The 19,558-nt window shown below is 47.4% G+C and overlaps 2 protein-coding genes across 3 annotated transcripts; one reads left to right on the forward strand and one right to left on the reverse strand.

Annotated features, from left to right (window-relative positions):
- Window positions 1-1,457: 1,457 nt before the first annotated feature.
- Window positions 1,458-8,901, reverse strand: fam120b (family with sequence similarity 120 member B). 2 transcript variants are annotated; one of them, XM_067236668.1, is made up of 10 exons: window positions 7,799-8,901; window positions 7,472-7,652; window positions 7,126-7,272; window positions 6,847-7,019; window positions 6,403-6,495; window positions 4,048-4,254; window positions 3,845-3,953; window positions 2,477-2,504; window positions 2,114-2,272; window positions 1,458-1,977 (listed from the first exon to the last, which is right to left on the reverse strand). In XM_067236668.1, exons 1-10 carry the CDS (start codon window positions 8,885-8,887, stop codon window positions 1,929-1,931), a joined length of 2,235 nt encoding a protein of 744 aa, XP_067092769.1. In that variant the 5' UTR covers window positions 8,888-8,901; the 3' UTR covers window positions 1,458-1,928. The 2 variants fall into 2 exon arrangements, with proteins under 2 accessions (XP_067092769.1, XP_067092770.1); XM_067236669.1 differs by lacking the exons at window positions 1,458-1,977; window positions 2,114-2,272 and having other exon boundaries at window positions 2,431-2,499; window positions 7,171-7,272.
- A 4,880-nt stretch (window positions 8,902-13,781) lies between these two features.
- On the forward strand, window positions 13,782-19,277 carry dld (deltaD). The gene is made up of 11 exons (XM_067236196.1): window positions 13,782-13,962; window positions 14,081-14,380; window positions 14,804-14,864; window positions 14,975-15,232; window positions 15,908-15,968; window positions 16,086-16,216; window positions 16,341-16,510; window positions 16,760-16,976; window positions 17,155-18,001; window positions 18,126-18,234; window positions 18,422-19,277. Exons 1-11 carry the CDS (start codon window positions 13,909-13,911, stop codon window positions 18,425-18,427), a joined length of 2,214 nt encoding a protein of 737 aa, XP_067092297.1. The 5' UTR covers window positions 13,782-13,908; the 3' UTR covers window positions 18,428-19,277.
- Window positions 19,278-19,558: the final 281 nt, after the last annotated feature.

Genomic DNA, 19,558 nt, shown 5'->3' on the forward strand with positions numbered 1-19,558 from the left:
ACCTCATGCTCTAGGAAACAGACACCATAACCTGCCAAATCCTGGGTTTCGATGCCAGAGAGAGACATGCTGCGCTCCTCCCCCCAGCCTCCCCCTTTTACCCGTCATCCCTCCTATTTACCCCCTTTTGCCTCTCTTCCACACCATTTTCCCTCTTTGTCCACCTCCCTTTTTACTTATCCACCCTTTCACCAATCCTCCATCAAGCCCTCCACCCATTTTCCCCTCATCCTCCCCTAACCCACTGTCTGTACAGTTATGGTCCTGAAGATGGATGTGCCCCCCCCTCTGCCGCCACCCCCCACCCCCCCCCACCCCGCCAGTCACCACATACCCCTACCCCCCTCCCTCCCACCACATCCCTTCTTCCCTCCACCCCCCCACCCCCCCGGCCTTGGCCAGGACCACAGCCCCTGTGGGCCAGAGGGAGACGAGAGAGAGAGAGAGAGAGAGAGAGAGAGAGAGAGAGAGAGAGAGAGAGAGAGAGAGAGAGAGAGGGCCTATATTTACCATTAGCACACAGGCAGCCAGGCCGTAATTAACCAGGATAATTGGGGGCTGTGGAAGCCAGGGAGCCATCGTGCCGCCGCTTCTCTTGTTGTTGTTGATGCCATTTATCCATGTCTCTTTATAGACTAACATGCTAACACGGCTTGTTTAGCTTCACTGTACCGCCAAGGTATGCTAACAGACCCACCGTACGGTTCAGTTTCCAGCCACCAGCATTGTGACTGAGGCCCTAATGTTACACTAACTGACACACTAAAGCTACTCTTTAGAACTTTGTACTGTGCCCGTCCACAGTGAGGTAGCATACCTTCCATGGTACAGCAGTGGGGAAGCAGTATCTGAGCCCCTTAGCCAGCCAGAGCCCGTGATCTCACCATTGCTTGATCAACAACCTTCTTGTCATCTTCCCCCTGTCATTAATCAGTCTTTCCTGCTCAGTCTATAGTCTGACACACATGTGAACATATGTGTTCTCACACACACAGCCTGTGTTTTTCATTCCAGTGTGTGAGGCTGTGAGGTGACTCTCTACTTCTCTGTGTGTCATGGAGAGGAAGGAGCTGCTGCTCTCTGACCACTGGCTCTGTGGAACTTTCTCCATATCCTCTTTCCTCTCTGGCTGCTTTTATGATGTCCCTGTGGAAGAATGCATAGGCAGACACACTGGCATAACTACACACACCAGTCAGTCACTGCATTTCTGCAGTCTGTAGTGCAAGGCATTTGTATTACATTATGTCAAATTGAGTAGTTATTTTGGAAGGTTTCCAATCCTACTGTTCTGCCTGATGAATGTAGGAAGTAACGTCTACATCCACAACAACAGAGGGGAGAGTTGAAATGGAACTCTCAGGAGATATCAGAACAAATCCGATGACAACTCGGCTCAAGTGACATGTTTCTCTTTTATTTAACCAGTTAAATAAACAGATCAAGAAACAGGTAAATCCACTGACCAGTGCATGTTTGAAGTGGCACACTTCAAGCTTGATTTGGCTAGAGTAACTGCAGCCCCACCTCTCAAACTCTCCCTCCTGCTTGCAAACACTCCATGGGAGAATGCAGCCAATCTTATTCCGCTGAGTCAATACGTCCTAGGATTTGAGATGCTTAATCCCACTGGTTTGCTCTCTCAGACACTTAATCACCTCTGTCATCATCTTCTCCTCTTCTCCTTTGTTTTATCAACTGATCTCTACTTCTTCTTTCCTCTCATCTCAGTCACATTCCAACTGACACCCAGATCTCATTTTTCACCTACTCTACATCTCCTGTAGTTGGCTTGCCAGAGGGCTGACCGGATGGATCAGTGCCCAGGAGTTGTCTAACCCTGCCTGTCAGAGAGATGAATCACAAAGTAGAAATCCCTCTCTCTCTCCCTCCGATCCCCTGTCCCTCTCTCAAACCCTGACCATAACTCAGGGCAGACCTGAGCCAGGGTCCTGAAAGTGATTGTACTGGCTCCACCTGGGATAGGAGACAAACACAAAAAGCGTGTGAAAGGGACCTGATGGCTATTAACAGCATCTGGCAATGACAGTGTGTGACAGAAGCAAATGACACTGTTCCATGGCCTTAGTCTAACTCTAAACATGGGGCTCACCTGGGGGCTAGCTGGTATCTCTGTCGGTTGGGGGGTCTGGATCTGGCTCTCGGACTGGAGTGAGCTCTTCCGGGCTGCTGGGTGTCTCTGTGCTGCTGGGTGTCTCTGTGCTGCTGGGTGTCTCTGTGCTGCTGGGTGTCTCTGTGCTGCTGGGTGTCTCTGTGCTGCTGGGTGTCTCTGTGCTGCTGGGTGTCTCTGTGCTGCTGGGTGTCTCTGTGCTGCTGGGTGTCTCTGTGCTGCTGGGTGTCTCTGTGCTGCTGGGTGTCTCTGTGCTGCTGGGTGTCTCTGTGCTGCTGGGTGTCTCTGTGCTGCTGGGTGTCTCTGTGCTGCTGGGTGTCTCTGTGCTGCTGGGTGTCTCTGTGCTGCTGCAGTCTGTCAGTGACCGGCTGCTCTGAGGACAACATAGAGACATGCAGCATCTGAAAGCGGATTTAATAACATAGTCCAGACTCTCTGGATAAATATTCGCTGAGGAGACAAAACATGAAATATTCTTCCAAACACAAACCATGCAGTTCTATCCCTGCGACCATCAGCGCCACCGCCATGAAGCCACAAGACACACACACACACAACCACGCATACGCACACACATGCACACGCGTAAACACAAACAGAAATCCCTGCCAGTGCCCCACAGCAAAACTCTGGGGTAATCATTACTGGCAAGGGTAGGACATTAAACAAAAAAACATTGAAGCAGTGCAAAGTCTACAAAGTGTAACGGCTACATAGCAGAGAAAACCATGTGCAATCAAAGTGTGATCAAAGTGTGTCAACATCCATCAGATGGTGCCATGGCCAAGCGCGTCTTTGTTTGCTTTCCTCTAAACAGTTGTGACAGCCCCACGTTGATCCCAGAGCATGGACTCTTGTTTCGTCTAGATGTAGACTCCTGTTATACAGGGATGCCTCAATGTGTCTAGGACAGGGGGCATTTCACCATCTAGTTAGCAATGTTACTGAAAGCAGACGAAAGACATGTTTCACCTTTCACCCAAAACTGCACTCTGGCTTGCGGATCAAATTGAATTTGATCAATCTATGATGTTATCGTGTTTTCCATAAATATGTGTATGCAGACTGTTTATCCACTATAAGGATAACCTTATGTACCCTTGCAGCTTAGAATTTATTCATTCATTTATTTATTTATTTACGATAGCAAAAAGGTCATTTGGCAGATAAGCTCAAAGTACAACAGTCTGAGCATGAGGCAGCTACATTGCACATTTAGGCATGTTGCTCAATGTCAGAAATACAAACACATGGATACAATTTAGCTGGTGGGTCTGTCTTTTCATCTACGTAGCAACCACAGGACGCGGGGAGCCATTGCGGAGCAGCGGTCTCGAGGGGCCTTTGTATCGGCCTCGCCATATAGTAATTTTGTTGTCTTGTTATGTTACTTAATATAGAGCCCTGGCATATAAAAAGACAGCCCAGAACCATTCCTGTATGACAAAGCATAGTAAAGAGCCAGGAAGAGCTCTGGGCCTGCTGCCGGACACCCACATGGATTCCATTAACACACTGACTGCTGGGTATTGTAGTCCCAGATGTTGAAACTCCATACAGCCACATCCTCAAGACTACAGCGCCATTTTTTGCTGTTAGGCCACTGTGGTTTGTATCCAGTATTTTGCCTTTATAGACAGAAGATTGAGCTCCATCATCCTGTTATCCTTTCTGTCTGTTCTCTCATTGCAGCCCCGGCATGTTGAATCTCACCTGGGAGTGTTCTCCTGTGTCTGGGGATGGACTGGACAATTCTACCCTTCCGTCTGCAGGCCTCTAGAACCTTCTCTCTCAGGCCGACAAACGTGGAGAGCCAGGAGGCCTGGGGTGAGACAATGAGAATAAGAAAAGACAACAACACCAACAACACATGAGGTCTCCTCTTTCTGAAACACACACACACACAACCCCCTCACATTGTCCTCCAGCAGCAGGTGGTGGGGTGTGCCAGTGTGTGCCATCAGGTATTTGGAGTGAAAAAGCAGGCCGTCAAAGGTGTGCCAGGGCATCAGCCCCTCCATGGCCAGGGGCTGACCGCAGGCACTGTTAGCACCCAGCAGATGGGTCAGGCCGCGCACAAACAGAGAGCCCAGCTGGATCGCCCGAGAGTCCACATGAGGAACCTAACAGAGAGGGAGGTGGGGAGGGACAGTGAGAGGGGGGAGAGGAGAGGGGGTGAGAGGGGGTTCGATAGCACAGAGAAATGACTGAAAGGGCGCCTGCAGGAGCAGGTGACTACGGACCCAGTAGCAGCAGGCAGATGTGAGTGTGTGTGTGTGTGTGTACCGGCTATCAGGCAGCTGCTGCTCTGAGATTAGAGATTACATTGATCACTGATTTACTGTATATCAAATGCCTGTCATGGGTCAGGATGTGTGTGTATGTGTGTGTGCATATATGTCTGTGTGTGTGTGTTTCCTGAAACACACACACACAGACATATATGCACACACAAACAAACACACGCTCAACCAGTCTCCTTGCATACCAGTCTTTTTATCTCGGCCTGTCTGCCTGCCCACCACCTGCTCCAACTCAAACAGAGCCTAAACTATTACAAACAAAAAGACTGCTTCACCTACAACAAACAAAGAAACACCAGCCCCTTAGGCCCTGCAGGCACACTGGCCAAGACAAAGACCGCTCATCTCATCTGACACACACAGCAGTACGCTAACACACACACACACACACACACACACACACCCACACACAAGTCTGTCTTTCGGAGTACATCCAGATTAGTGTGGTAAACAGACAAGTGTGCATGACTGTTCACACACGGATAGAAGCAGTTCAATCTCAGTGCCTGTACTCGTGGGGGGACCCCTGGCTCAGTTGAGGGCCAGTTTGGAGCCTGAGTGGGCACATTCTCTCAGTGTGACTGTGCATAGAGGCAACAGCCAGGAAGATGTCCCTGGAGAGACCTCTACCATCTGGCTACCACTCTTAACCACCCTAACCCCCCCCCCCCCCTCCACTCCTCTTTTCTCCTCTCCTGATACACCCTGCCGTCAGACCTCCCCCTCCCTTTCTCCCCGTTCCAGGCAGATGTGACAGTATCTGTCCTGGTGGGAGCCAAACAATGGTTTGAGGCAACAGGTGTGTGTGTGGAGTGCTGGAGTGTACACACACACACACTTTTCTAATGACCTTTTTCAGCCCAGCCATTCAACACCTGCTGCCAGAGTACCCTTTAACGTGACATCTGTCAACCACAAACACTCTTTTATTACCACACATACTCCAGCGTCTACTGTTTCACTGTGAATGTTCCTAATCCTGGAACATAAACAAACACACCTTCACAACAAACACAACTTGGGGTGAGCACAAAGTAGGCACCAAACTAAGACAATGAAGTTGAAGGTTACTGACATAGTTGGACATATATTTAGTTAACTTCCATTACGTCGAGGTTCAATAACGTTTTCAAAGTGTTACAGACAACCCTGGGTGAACCTTTTTATCCAACTTCCATTGAGTTGGAAGAGGAGGGGGTCGTGGAGAACAGTTAGAGTCTCTACTAGGAGTAGCGGGCGTAGCAGCGTTTAAATCGGGCAGCCTGGAGCATAAATAGCCCTGTGGTTGTTGTCAAGGACAGCTTGGAGGCTGTCGCCAGGCAAAGCAGCACATCGTTCTGAGGATCTGACCACAATCACAGTCATTTAAGGAGGAATGTCGCAAAATGTCTCCCCCCTCAGTACTTTCCACCGCCAGGCCTTCATATATTGTGAAATAATTCTTCCTTTTGTGGGTTTGTCAATATGTCGCAAGAACCCTCCCCTCCTCATGTTGACCTCCTGAGAGGGCATTATCTAAAGGGTCTTTTTGTTTACTAAAGCTCACTGATGGAAGAAGGAATCCTCCTACTTGTATAAATACAGCTCCATATCCCAGAAACACTTCAACTCTTGAAGACTTTTAAATAAAAATCCCTAAATGAATGCTCAATTTGAGGCTTAGACCTAATTATTGTGTACAGATGAGCAGTAGAAAATGCTAATTAGTCAAACTAAATGCCATAATTAAGAAGTAAAAATAAACAGAGCTAAAAGACATAGAAGGGTGGTTGAACTGAAATCAGTTTGAGGGAAAAGAGTCGGCCATGTATGTGCAGAGCACCAAAAACGACACAAAGACTTTTGACATTTGGTTAAGATGTAACGACGCAGGCCCATCTGGGGCTGCAGAGGTCCACTAGTGACACATTTGTTGGCCAAGCAAGCAGACACGACCACGGCCAGTAGATATCAGCCGTGTGAACTCACTGCAGTGTGTCGTAGCTGTGTGGGGCTCATGGACCTGAGACAGACGGCCTGGCTCAGATAGGCGTCTACATCCTCCAGACTGAGGCGCTCCACCTGAGGACACACACACACAGAGATAGATAGACAGACATGAGGAGAGAGGACTGTTCATTAGACTAATCACAAACACAAGGCCTTGCGTTCAAAACAAACAGCTGTGAATGAGAAGGCACTGGAGGTGCATGAATAATGTATTAAGGCCTTGGAGAGCAGAGAAGAGTACTACTATTGTCCTCTATCAGACACTGATAGCCTTCATTGTCTGGAGAGAACCCCAAATAAGACCCGGGTCATAGCGCTACTACTGTCCCCCCTCTTATAGGTGCACTTGGAAGTGACAGTGAAAGTCTCAGGGTTTGTTTAGGTCTGTGTTGAGGGAAAGCCAGGCCTGAACCCAGCCCTCACCTGTTTGGTGATGTAGGTGACCAGACAGAGTACCGCCAGGAGAGAAACTTCTAGTTGGCCCTGCTCCACTGACAGCTCCTCACAGCCAAACATTGACAAGAAGCAAGTCAGGCGGAGACTAGATGATTCCGAGTCCTGCCCAAACCACAACACCTTCAGATCTGGTTGTCCACCTAGATGGTAGGAAAGCATAACAGAAAGCGTAAGATATGATCACAATGTAGGATGAAAACTTTGTATTCCTGAAAGCCATCATTGAGTAAAAGACGGAGTAGTCACAGGTGGTCAGTAGTCTATTTTGTTGGTCTTGCAGATCTACTGTACCTGAGTGGGTGAGGGGTGCAGGAAAGACTATGTTGGGCTGCTTCAGTTGGCTGTTGGGGGACACAAACCACTCTTTGACTGTTGGGACATCTCCATCGCTGTCTGCTTAAAAAAACACATTACAAGATATAATGACTCACATACTACACACTTAACTAGTTGTTCAACAACAGCATGTCTAATACAGTTGTTTTTGCATCTCCATAAAATTGCCTACAAACATTCAACTCCCTGTATCCAGCACAAGGCAATGAGAAAAAGCATCCAGAAGCAACATTTCCAGTGGGTTAGCAACAGGCACCTGGGTGTGTTGGGAGCAGGATTCCGTAGATCTGCTCCCTGCATGGCTGAAACACCAGAGCCTGGGGAGCCAGATCCTCATCCTCCTTATCCTCCAGGGTGTTACTGCACTCCACCATGCCGTTGTACAGCACGTTGTACACCATGAAACACTCGCATCGCGCGTGCTTCTCCCTGGCTGCCTGTCAGAGAGAGAGAACGGTGCAGTTGACTCCCTATGAACGGTCACACAACATGATTGATGTGTGGGATGATAGACAAACGTGTACGCCACATTGAGGAGTAATGGTTTGTGCGTGCCACATGTTTAGCTGGTTATACTGTTTACCTGGAGGACTTCCGGGCAAACGTATCTTTCCATTGCACACACAGGACTAGGAGGAAAGGAGGAAACTAGACCCTCCCACAGTGACTGCTGCCCTGGCAGTAGGTAGTACTGCAGTCCCATCTGCAGCACCTGCCTGTCTGAGTCTGATACATCCAGACCTGCAGGACCCAGGCATCCCCGGGAGGAGAATATGAGCTGGGCTACAGCCAGGACCTTCTCCCTCAGTGGTGGATCAGAGCATTGATGCGTCTTGCGGTAGATCGCCAGGGCTCTGCTACGCACATGCTGCATCCTTGCTTCTGGCACCACATCGTTTCCAAGGAGACATGCCAGGAGCGGGAGCTCTGCCATGTGCAGTTGGAGGGCGTGGCAGAGGCAGTCTCTGGAGTACATCATTGTGGTCATGCGGTCAAGACGCAGATGGTTGACTGACAGGTAGGGGGCACTGTCATAGATGAGAAAGTCAGAGTCCTGACCCAGTATGCCAATGCAATTGTGCTGAAGGGCGAAGGTAGCAATCTCATAGTCAGCCTCTCGTACAGAGCAGTGGACCTGTTGGCCCAGGGAGCGCAGAGCAAAGAGGGAGAAGGTGGCCAGTGCCGAGGGCAGACAGAACAAGTCCCGGCCTGGCTGCTGCCCCTGCCTCTTCACATGGGTGAACAGTCTAGAAATGTCCCTGTTTACCCTCTGCCTCCGCTTAACCCACTCTGCCCTCTTCTGTTCCTCTACTACACCATCAAAGAAGAATACTAGGTGGATCCCTGCAGACGTGAAGGCCCCCACCCACTCCTTCAGCAGGTGGAGTAAATGCTTCCACTGACCCCCATGGACCCAGGCCGGACAGCTGTACCACTGCCTCACACAGGCCATACCGTCCACCACTAGTGTAGGAGGATTGGGGTCACTTGTTGAGGGTTGATTCCTGACATGCTGGCTGGCCAGTTCTTGGAGGTGCACTGGCATACAGCCCTCTTGACAGCACTGTTCAGTGAAAGACTGCAAGCCCTTCACACCCATCTCTGCTCTGAAATACGATATAGGGCTATAGGCCTTTAATTGTACAGTAATCCAATAATGTTCAGGATACATGCATGATGCTGTCACTCCCACTTCTGACTATGTCTGATAATCACGGATTTACAGTATTTTTCATGTATATTCGTTAAAACAATGGCATGCGTGTGTGCTGCATGCTAAGCAGAATGCTAACAGACCTTCCGATATGTGAAAATCCCTGCCTCACTATCCTATAGTGAGTCAGGTGAGAGAGTTTGGGTAAAGAGTTTATATGACAAATACACCCCTAATTTTTCTTAAAGTAAAACCTAATGTCTAATACAGATACTTGTAATATCTTGCTAGAGACTTCAACGACGCTGCTAGCTAGTCAGCCTACGATTTCCTGTTTTGGCACGCTGTATTACGTCACCACGCAGCAGCTCAACAGCTCTTGTAAACAAGATACACGTGCGGACTCAACTCTCCTAAAATGTTTAATGTAGACCTGACTTAATATTTGTAACATTTTATATAATAATTCAGTACGTTTTGTTAACCATTTAGGGTTTTAATTTTTCTCATAAGGAATTTTGTCATTTCGAAAATGAATGTTTTCCTATGTCCTAGGCGCAGAAAGGCTCATCAATGAACAATGTGTTTCTAAATGTTGTAGCGTATCTATTAATTTCGCATTTAAAAAAAATCAATTGGTGAACTATACTTTATTGGTAAGAATAACTTTATGGACACAACTGTGTTGTTGAGATGAGAGAGATCATACAGGATTTATATTGCAGCGCACACAAAGCCTATTGTCGCGTTCTCTTGCAAAGTGTGAATGGGTAAGACCATATGCGCGCTGTCACTGCAGGTGACTACATCTGTTCATCACTGGGCAGATGCTCGGCAGGACACGGGGAGTCTTTCTAAAGGGGCACCGCCCCGTACAAATCCGCCATTCAGAGAGACGGCTCAGTGTCGTAATTCAGATTGCCTTGCCGGAATTGGGGGTGAAGAGCTCATTTAACGACTACCTGATGGCATCCTCCAAAAAGACACAGCTCTCTCGTCCCAAGAGTGCAATACTTTGGGGAATGGGGAGGTCTTCAGTGTAATGCATGAACAGTTTTACAATTGACAAAAGGTAAAATACTTGTAGCCTATCGGGGTGTGGATCCAACATAATATAATTCCCAACCTGCTGCCTTATTTTCCCAAAGGAGCGACTGTTTTGATTTGCAGGCCCACTCACTATTGATCGGCTCATCCCCTCTCCCCTTGGATCTGTTCATTCTCTCTTCTCCTCCCCCAAGACCGTGGTTGACTCAGGGAAAAACAAAACGTACTGAACAGAGGAGGCAGATGCTCTTCGGAAAGCACGCGACTGCCCTCAACTCTGCAGAAGAATTCATGAGTGGTTCAGCAGTTAACCCCATCCGTCCGGAAAGAATGCACACACACACACCACAAACAACGGTTCTAACCTCCCACCCCCTGACCCCAGAGACACATGAGGGCAGAATGGTCACTGCACCGATCCCTTGTCCATGGAGCAGCTGGCCGAGTTAATCCCACTTGTTGTGGACAAACGGGCCCAGGGATCACAGGTAAGCACATGGGTTTTGTCATTAAAATAGGGGTATAGGCTTAAAGCCAACAGATGATTCGCTATCAGGTTTCTGATATTAGGGCGTCAATGATGCTGCACGAGCTTATCCATCATCTGCGAGTTGGCGGAGCCACGCGACACATTCTTTATTATTCTAATCAGCGCGAGCCTCCGCAGCATCACACAGGATGCCGACACCAACCCCTTTGTCTCGTAAGAAATCTATAGAGGGCAGAATGTTCAGCACCACTAAGCAAGTAACGTCCTCTTTGCGCTCAACTCATTATAATAAAATGCCCAGTCATGACCTCACCTGTTGCCTCACAGATATTGGACACAAAATGTTTTTAAAAAGTTGATTGAAGGGCTTATCCCAATTCAAAAATTATTCATATTGTAGCTATTCTCAATATTGTATATAAAACTGTATATTTCTCTTTAACTTTACAATGGGAAACTGACTGTAACATGTAGGCTATATTCCGTTTAAATGTAGCCTACAACGTGATTATAGTCTCATTAAGACTTCCGATTAATCGATTTACCCCCGTTGCTATCCCTTCGTTATGGTGTGATGTTCTCTGTGTTTATGTTCCCACGAGCGATCTATCCGCAAAACTGCAGTTCTGGCTTCCCTAACCATATGGCCAGCATCATACCGTTGCACACTCTTCAAAATGCTTCCACTTCAATTTGGATGAAGACTGTGGAATATGTAGGGAGACAGTAGAGACATGCAGTTGAGATTGGGGGGGTAAAAACGCCATTTGGTGAGGAGCAGATGGCTGGCTTGGGGGGCTGTCCGCGTCCAAAGGCGTGTCGTGCCCTTCAGATGGAATCCCCAAGGGCTCTCCCTTGTATTCCAAATCAATGAAAATTAAAGCGCAAAGAAAAGATGAATGGTCAGAGCTCGAGTCCCTCCTTTGTTCCTTGGAGCTACTGGTGGGCAGGAGTTAAAGTACAACAGCCTCCCATAGAAACACTTAGGTTAAACAGTCTCTCCATAGTCCACGTTCAGAAAGAAGGGGGAGTGCGAAAAGGGAGCTTTCTGCTTGATTTAACCAAGACAGAATCGCGTGGCATAAATTATATTTGAAAAGAATAAGTGTAGTGCGCATGATTCTGAGGATTTTTACCATGCCTTTCAGTTACGCTATGCCGGCGTAATCGGGAAATGTGTGCCACGTCAATATAATAAATGCCCCATGGTATACGAGGATAGAAGAGAGGGTTGACCGGGGAAGTGTCAGACGCGTAAAACCTCAAACATGCGGATTTAATGCAGGCTGTAAAGGCCCGCAAAACTGCAACATTAACAGCGCCACCATGGATTACTGAACGTGAACAGGGGTTGACTCATCCATTAAGTAAACCAGAATTATATTAAGCACTGTGATTAAACACCTGAGCAAAACTGTATACTATGCCATGACAACCCCCCTCCCTCACCTCCCCCTCCCTCACCCCCCCTCCCTCACCCCCACCCGCTGCACACACTTCTTTTTTTGTTGTTGCATGGGATACAAATGCACTCCTTGTTTAGGAACGCGTTACGTGCTCAAATGCCGTTGCTGCCGCGCGCCAAATATTGAAATGTCGTTTCAATTAGCGTCCTAATTAAGACCACCCTGATTTTCTCTGTCTTTCTCTTCCTCCTTTCTCTTATCTTTCATTTCTCCTATCTTTCGCTTTTCTCTCCCTCTCTCTGCCTCTCCACCCCCCCCCCCTTTCTCTCTCTGTCTCCTCTCTCTCTCTGTCTCCTCTCTCTGTCTCCCCCCCCCCTCTCTCTCTCTCTCTCTCTCTCTCTCTCTCTCTCTCTCTCTCTCTCTCATACACATACCCACACAAACAAGCATGAGCGCGCCCGCGCGTATGCACACAATTACAGAGTAATCAGATTAGAGCAACTAGCTAGACATCAACAAGTGCAAACGTTCTCTTTCAAGTAAATAACATTCTCCGCTAATAACAAGTAGTCCATAGCCCACATTTATAAAACGTAGGGCTACGTACTAAAAAACTTGAGAGACAGAAGACTTCAAATCTGAGATGGCAAACTACTTTTTTTGAGACATTGTTGTAACGGCCGCGTGCGCCGAGGGGAGCTCTCTCTCCCTCGTGTATTGTGGAGAGAGCAGGTGCTGCAGCCTGAATTACCATACAGCTGAAAGCACAAAGACCAAACTTATTCTTCCCCCGCGCGCACAATAACAAAGTGCCTTAATGACAGCCACGCGAGCGACACACACCAGAGCAGTTTTTACTGCCCCACCTAAGTGTAAGATGAAAAAATCAACACAAGTCACCCCAGGTGTTTTACAGTAAAGCGAATAGTTATCCTCTAAGATCCAGTGAAATATATGTATGTTTATTGTAGGGAAATGTTCATTAGGATAGTGTGACCAACTATAAAATGAGGTTTACGTAATCATATTTACATGAGGTCTTATACAATAAATTTGTAAAACTTTATTTTGGCTTTGTCTTTATTTCCAAAGACATGCTTTCAATAAACAAACCTGTATTATATTATTAAATATGTCCAACACAGTCTTGTGATTTTAGTCTATGTGTTCCTTATAATTGAAATCGTCTGGATAGATTGTAGGCCAAACTAAAATTAAAATAAAATATTTTCATTCAATATCACAAACAAAAGTTTTGCGGTTACAAGAATAAAAAAAGAAGCCATAGAGATAGTCAGTGGCGTGCTCCCGTCGCAGGCTCCTACTTGGAAGGGGAGGGTTAATGTACTCTGGATCTCACCATGTGGAGATGCCCTGTGATGCAATTTGAGGTTTTATGTGAGAACGGTCGATGTAAAGGATTCTGGAGGTAAAATTTTGTTGGAATGTAAATGGGAATGTTCTGTGCCATGTGGAAGGGTTGCACATTTAACAGCTCAGTGACCATTTGGCTATCTTTTGAGGGGGAGGTTTTCCAAAAGTGTCCCCCTTTGTGACAGCTCGGGACAGAGAGGAGAGTAGCTGATTTGCATCTCATTACCCTAGCAGTCGTGGGCCGTATATAACCGGCGGAAGGCTGACTGGCACTTCAGACACACGCAGTTACAAGCAGGTTGAACTACCGACAGAGTCGTGGGGCAATTGTTTTGGATCGCTAACCTTTCGCTCATTGTTGATCAAGTGGAAAATAAACCAGACACGCGCTGTCTGATTTTGCACCCTTTAGTCAGAATCTGAATTGAACTGCAATATTCAATAATCGGATTGGAATTTACGCCTCTACAAGGAATTTCGACTTAATTCCCCAAACTTTCACTGGGATTTTTGGCCGTCACTGTGGGGGATTACTGTATGTATTGGTCATATCAGAACATAACCAGAAAATCTGAGTGAAGGGACCAGAAGAAGACGGAACGAATCCTTTAGTTGGACTTTGATAGATGAAAATAACTTTCTCGATGATTGTTTGAGCTGGGTCATAGGCACACTGCCCAGGCTCGTGGAACTCTACCTATTTATTTAAGATCTTCAGCACAATGGGACGCCAGTCGCTCCTGTTCGCTGTCAGCATTTGTGTCTTCATATGCCAGGTAACATTCTTCTTCTTTTTGATTGATTCGTAATTAGGTAGCCTATCATTTGCGTATGTTTATATTCAGCAATAAACGTTTGAATAAACAATTTCGAAATGTTTTGTTTTGTTTACAGGGTTTGTGTTCTGGGGTTTTCGAGTTAAAGCTCCAAGAGTTCCTCAACAAGAAAGGAGTAACGGGCAATGCAAATTGCTGCAAGGCAGGTTCTGCGCCTGGATTTCTGCAATGTGAATGTAAAACGTTCTTTCGGATCTGTCTGAAGCACTATCAGGCCAATGTGTCACCGGACCCCCCCTGCACCTACGGGGGAGCTGTGACTCCGGTACTTGGGTCCAACTCCTTCCAAGTGCCGGAGAGCATCGCAGACAGCTCCTTCTCCAACCCTATCCAGTTCTCTTTCGGCTTCACATGGCCGGTGAGTGTAAACTTTGACTTAACGTTTGTTGAATTTCTGAAGTAGCCTACCATTAATTTACAAATGGACATATTAACTTTTGGCTTTGTTGGTTATGTATGAAAAGTAATAGAAGTGATAAGTAGGTTTAATCCTAGAAACGTGTGAGGGGGGTTTGAGTACGTTTACCAAAAGCTATCAGGGTGGGAAACTTCACATCCTCAGAGTTGGCATATCATTGGCAGCTCTGCGTGAAATTCCAAAACGTTTCATTTTACAGCTGTGAGTAAGTGTGAAAGTGGAAGAATGAGGTGTGAGCGCTGTAGGTAGCACTCCTCAATGCTAATCAACAGGGGTATTAGCCTAGAGTTTATCGACCGTCTTTTAACGTTTGCTTGCAAGCAAGACTTATTTGACCTAGAACAATTCTGTTCATTCCAACAGGGAACATTCTCTCTCATTATTGAGGCTCTACAGACTGACTCGGTGGACGACCTCACAACAGGTAGGCAAAAGAGAGCAACAGGTTACCACGTTGTAACCCATCCAGTGTCAACAAGTCAGTAGGCTATCATTGATGGATCGATTGTAAATTAGTTTATTGATTCATTTTAGACAACCCCGAGCGCCTCATCAGCCGTATGACCACCCAGAGACACCTGACGGTTGGGGAGGAGTGGTTCCAGGACTTGCAGGCAGGCGGAAGGACAGAGCTGAAGTATTCCTACCGATTCGTGTGTGATGAGCATTACTATGGAGAGGGATGCTCTGTGTTCTGCCGTCCGCGCGATGACGCCTTCGGTCATTTTACCTGCGGTGAACGTGGCGAAATCATCTGCATCTCAGGATGGAAAGGACAATACTGCACGGAACGTAAGTTCACAGATGTATCATTAGTATGTATTACACTTTTAATGCCATGCCACCCCATCTTAATTTTGTCATCTGAGAATTAATGATTACAATTTACAAAAATACTGACTGTCTAAATAATGTATATAGGCGAATTTAAATCTGAGAAATTTGCCCGAGTTATCACACGCGTGCCATAGATTAAATGTAATGGCTGATTGGCTACTTGGCGGTGTGCTCGGCGTTGATTGGCTTTGCGCGGTGCGGTATTGTTGAGAGCGGGCAGCTGCTGAGTGAGAGTAGACAATGGAGCAGCTGTCCACCCTGGCACCGTGCAGGCCAGCTGGCCCGGCCGCTCTTATCTAGCCCGACTCACTCGGGGACATGAAGGGGAGGGGCTGGGAGAGCAGGGAGAAAAAAGGGACTTCTGACCCATAGTTAGGAGAAAAAGAAGTCTTTGTGTGGGAGTCTTTTGTGTGGGAGCAACTGTGTTAAGCAGCATGTTGGTCCCCCTGGTGACGAGAGGAGCATATTTTTCTAGGTAACGGTTGAGGGGGCCACCAGCTCAGTGAGATGAATCAACTAGTGTTTACTGAACAGCCCCAATCTGAAAAGAGGCTGGCCTGTTGTATAAACACACATGCTCCAGACTGTTAGATTCCCATGATTCACATGTGGTCTTTCTCTCATCTTTAGCGATCTGCCTGCCAGGCTGTGATGATGAGCATGGTTTCTGTGACAAGCCCGGAGAGTGCAAGTAAGTCAGACACTGTTCATCTCCCCTTGATGTTAAAGCAAATGCCTCGACCACCCACTGTTGCAGTTGACCTAACTTGCGTGAATGAGTATCTGACCCGTCTTGTTGCTGTTGCAGGTGTAGAGTGGGCTTCAGTGGGCGCTACTGTGATGACTGTATCCGCTACCCAGGCTGTCTCCATGGCACCTGCCAGCAACCATGGCAGTGCAACTGTCAGGAGGGTTGGGGAGGCCTGTTCTGCAACCAGGGTAAGTGCTCTTTCTACGGTCACCCAACACGGCTCAAATATGTTGTGAAACTTCCTGGATAGGCATAAGTGTATCTGCTGAAAGTCAGAGACATTAATCAGTATGTGCTGTTTGTCTGTTTCAGACCTGAACTACTGCACCCACCACAAGCCCTGCATGAACGGGGCTACCTGTACCAACACAGGCCAGGGCAGCTATACTTGCACCTGTCGACCAGGCTTCTCTGGGGCCAGCTGTGAACTGGAGGTGAACGAGTGCTCCGGTAACCCCTGCAGGAATGGAGGAAGCTGCATGGTAAGTGGCCCCGCGTCTCAAAACTCATACTTTTACTTTTGTAATTTTAATACAGACTGCAGCTGCTTTTACAAAGTATGTACTGTAGTGTCTGAGGCTGGTCCTGGAGCTGAGAAAGTATGCATGCATCCTGAGAAACAACATTTAAAAACAGGGTCAAACGAACATGTATTTTAAATGATGAATGAAGAAACTATTTTGCCCGGTTAACATCATGTTAATAACAACCTCTCAACTGTCTTCTTACAGGATAAGGAGAACACCTACAAGTGTACCTGCCCGCCGGGTTTCTATGGAAACAACTGCGAACTGAGTGCCATGACGTGTGCGGACGGGCCGTGCTTCAACGGGGGACGCTGTGCGGACAACCCTGAGGGTGGCTACTTCTGCCAGTGTCCTCTGGGGTACGCCGGCTTCAACTGTGAGAAGAAGATCGACCACTGCAGCTCAAACCCCTGCGCTAATGGTACGCACACTCATCGTGAACCGTGCTCGAAGAGACCTTGTGGACTTTGTAATACCCTGTGATCTGATATGCTGTGTTATTAGCATCTAACACGTCATGCATCGACGGCAAGTTGACTGTTCCCTGTGATACATTTCGAGGCAGAGAGTTAAGTGTGTGCGTCTGTGTGTTGTTATAGGTGCTCAGTGTGTCGACCTGGTCAACTCCTACTTATGCCAGTGTCTGGACGGCTACTCCGGCGCCAACTGCGAGGACAACGCTGACGACTGTGGCGTCTACCCCTGTCAGAACGGCGGCACCTGTCAGGACGGCATGAACGACTACACCTGCACCTGCCCTCCCGGTTACACCGGCAAGAACTGCAGCGCTCCCATCAGCCGTTGTGATCACAACCCCTGCCACAACGGCGCCACCTGCCATGAGAGGAGCGGCCGCTACGTGTGTGCCTGCGTGCCCGGCTACGGTGGACATAACTGCCAGTTTCTTCTCCCAGAGGCCCCTCAGGGCCAGCCAGTGGTGGAGGGACCTGACCGGCGTTACTCGGTAGACAATGAGGACGAGGAGGAGGGCGGCTTCCCCTGGACAGCCGTATGTGCCGGGATCTTCATGGTGCTTCTTCTTCTGATTGGCTGCGCTGTGCTGGTGGTGTACATCCGGGTGAAAGTTCAGCAGAGGTCACAGCATGGAGACAGCCAAAACGAGAGCGAGACCATGAACAACCTGACAAACAACTATCACCGTGGAGACAAGGAACTGTCTGTCAGCGTGCTGGCACCTGCCCAGGTGAAGAACACCAATAAGAAGGTGGACTACAATTCCGACAACCCCGGGGCAGAGAGGAATGGGTACAAGGCCCGATACTCTGCTGTGGATTATAACCTGGTGCATGAGCTCAAGCCTGAAGAGACATGTAAAGAGGACCAAGAGAAGAGCGAAGCCAAATGTGAAGGTCTGGACAGTGATCTGGAGGACAAACTCAGTTCAACCAGTTACGACTTCACATCACACAGAAAAAGACTGAATAGGTAAATAATCGACGATCGCTGCTATTTGCTTCATTGTGGTGTGGATGGCAAAACGTATGTTCCAACAGCTCATTCAGTAAGGGTGTCTTTGGTGCTAAGGTATTTTTTTGCTTTGTATTCACAGCGACACCTCAGAGAAGAAATGTGCAGAAGAGTCGTCATGCAGCGACAGCAAGTACCAGTCTGTGTACGTCATATCTGACGAGAAGGATGAATGTATCATCGCAACTGAGGTGAGTTCTCACCACGTGTTCACAGCCCATGAAACCCAACAAAAACACGTTCTAGAACGTATCAGGACGAACAATTCATGGTCTTAACTGAGAAGCCTAAATGCCGAGTCTGCCTGTGAGATTGTAGTAATGCTAGTTTCTGACGCAGCAACTGAAACTGACCTCGTCCATCCTTTCTGTTTTCCAGGTGTAACACCAGACCCTGAGCAGTAGCTCATCTTCTCAACAGGAGGTTTTACTCCACCTTTATGCTGCTCAAACCCAGAGGGAAGGTGTCCCTCATTGTGACTGCTGCTGCTGTTAGACAGTACCTGGTAGGACTGACCCGAGTACTAGACTATGTCGTACTAACTGAATACTGTGTAAGTACTGCCATAGTACTGCGTATACATTGTGGTCGCCCATGTGCTGTGTAGTACTAGTTTAATACTGGCTGAGACGTGGACAGAGGTCTGTCAGGCTGAGCTGGTTCTCAGCTGGAGGGGGACCAAGGACTTCAGATCCAGGATGATGTTGTTGGGCCATACTGGCCTATGTCACTCTCTCTCTAGTAAAGTTTCCCAGGAACGTGCGTTATGGACTAATAGTTGGACTGCCTTGCTGTTGGGACAGTTTTACCTCATTGCACTATGGAGGGCTGTGTTGTATTTAAAGATAGTGATGTGAGTTGCTGACTGTGTATGCGTGATGAGTATGATGCACTGCCTATGGCCCTCTCAGCCTGTTTGTCTGTATATGGCAGGTAGGGGAAAGAAGACACTGCCTTCATGTTGGTTCAAATACTGTTGATGCTGTTTGTTTTTTAAAGAAGAGGATGTATTCTTTTAATTTAATGTCTTTATTTGTGTTACATTTGTTATGATTTTTGTGGAGTTCAATTTGATATAATTTAAGTTACTTTTTTGTTTTACAAATATATGTCTAATGTATATAAGGCACTTCAGAACACTGTGACTGTGTTTTCCAACAGAAATGTATTTAAAATGAAGCGTTGTACAGAACCTATTGGAATTGTTTTATAACTGTTGAAGCCCATGAAGGAAATCAGCGAAATATTTTTCCAAAATAAATGATGTATGAAACAATGAACAGTGTAAGTGTGTTTGTCTGCTTGTCGACTGTAAACGCTTGACAAATCCCATTTGGAATGGCGAGTGCATAAGATACATAGCAGAACTGTTGAGCCAGGAGATATTCCTGGCCTGATGCTACAGGCGAACTGTCTCCATGCGGTGCTTCACTAAGTGAGACAAAGACACACCCCGTAATCACTGATTACTACCCTCCTCTTGATGGCTGAGTATTTTTAGGAAGAAAGAACCCT

Source organism: Osmerus mordax, chromosome 5, assembly GCF_038355195.1.
Source record: "Osmerus mordax isolate fOsmMor3 chromosome 5, fOsmMor3.pri, whole genome shotgun sequence".
NCBI lineage: Eukaryota > Metazoa > Chordata > Actinopteri > Osmeriformes > Osmeridae > Osmerus > Osmerus mordax.

Excerpts from the sequence above, each read along its gene's own strand:
- fam120b (XM_067236668.1), bottom strand. The coding sequence starts at position 8,887 with ATGTATCCTGAACATTATTGGATTACTGTACAATTAAAGGCCTATAGC. Across the intron at positions 6,496-6,846 it reads TCACCTACATCACCAAACAG|GTGGAGCGCCTCAGTCTGGA; the intron begins GTGAGGGCTGGG and ends GTGTGTCCTCAG. Across the intron at positions 2,273-2,476 it reads GTCACTGACAGACTGCAGCA|AGACACCCAGCAGCACAGAG; the intron begins GCACAGAGACAC and ends CCAGCAGCACAG.
- dld (XM_067236196.1), top strand. The coding sequence starts at position 13,909 with ATGGGACGCCAGTCGCTCCTGTTCGCTGTCAGCATTTGTGTCTTCATA. Across the intron at positions 14,865-14,974 it reads GGTGGACGACCTCACAACAG|ACAACCCCGAGCGCCTCATC; the intron begins GTAGGCAAAAGA and ends GATTCATTTTAG. Across the intron at positions 18,002-18,125 it reads CACAGAAAAAGACTGAATAG|CGACACCTCAGAGAAGAAAT; the intron begins GTAAATAATCGA and ends TTGTATTCACAG.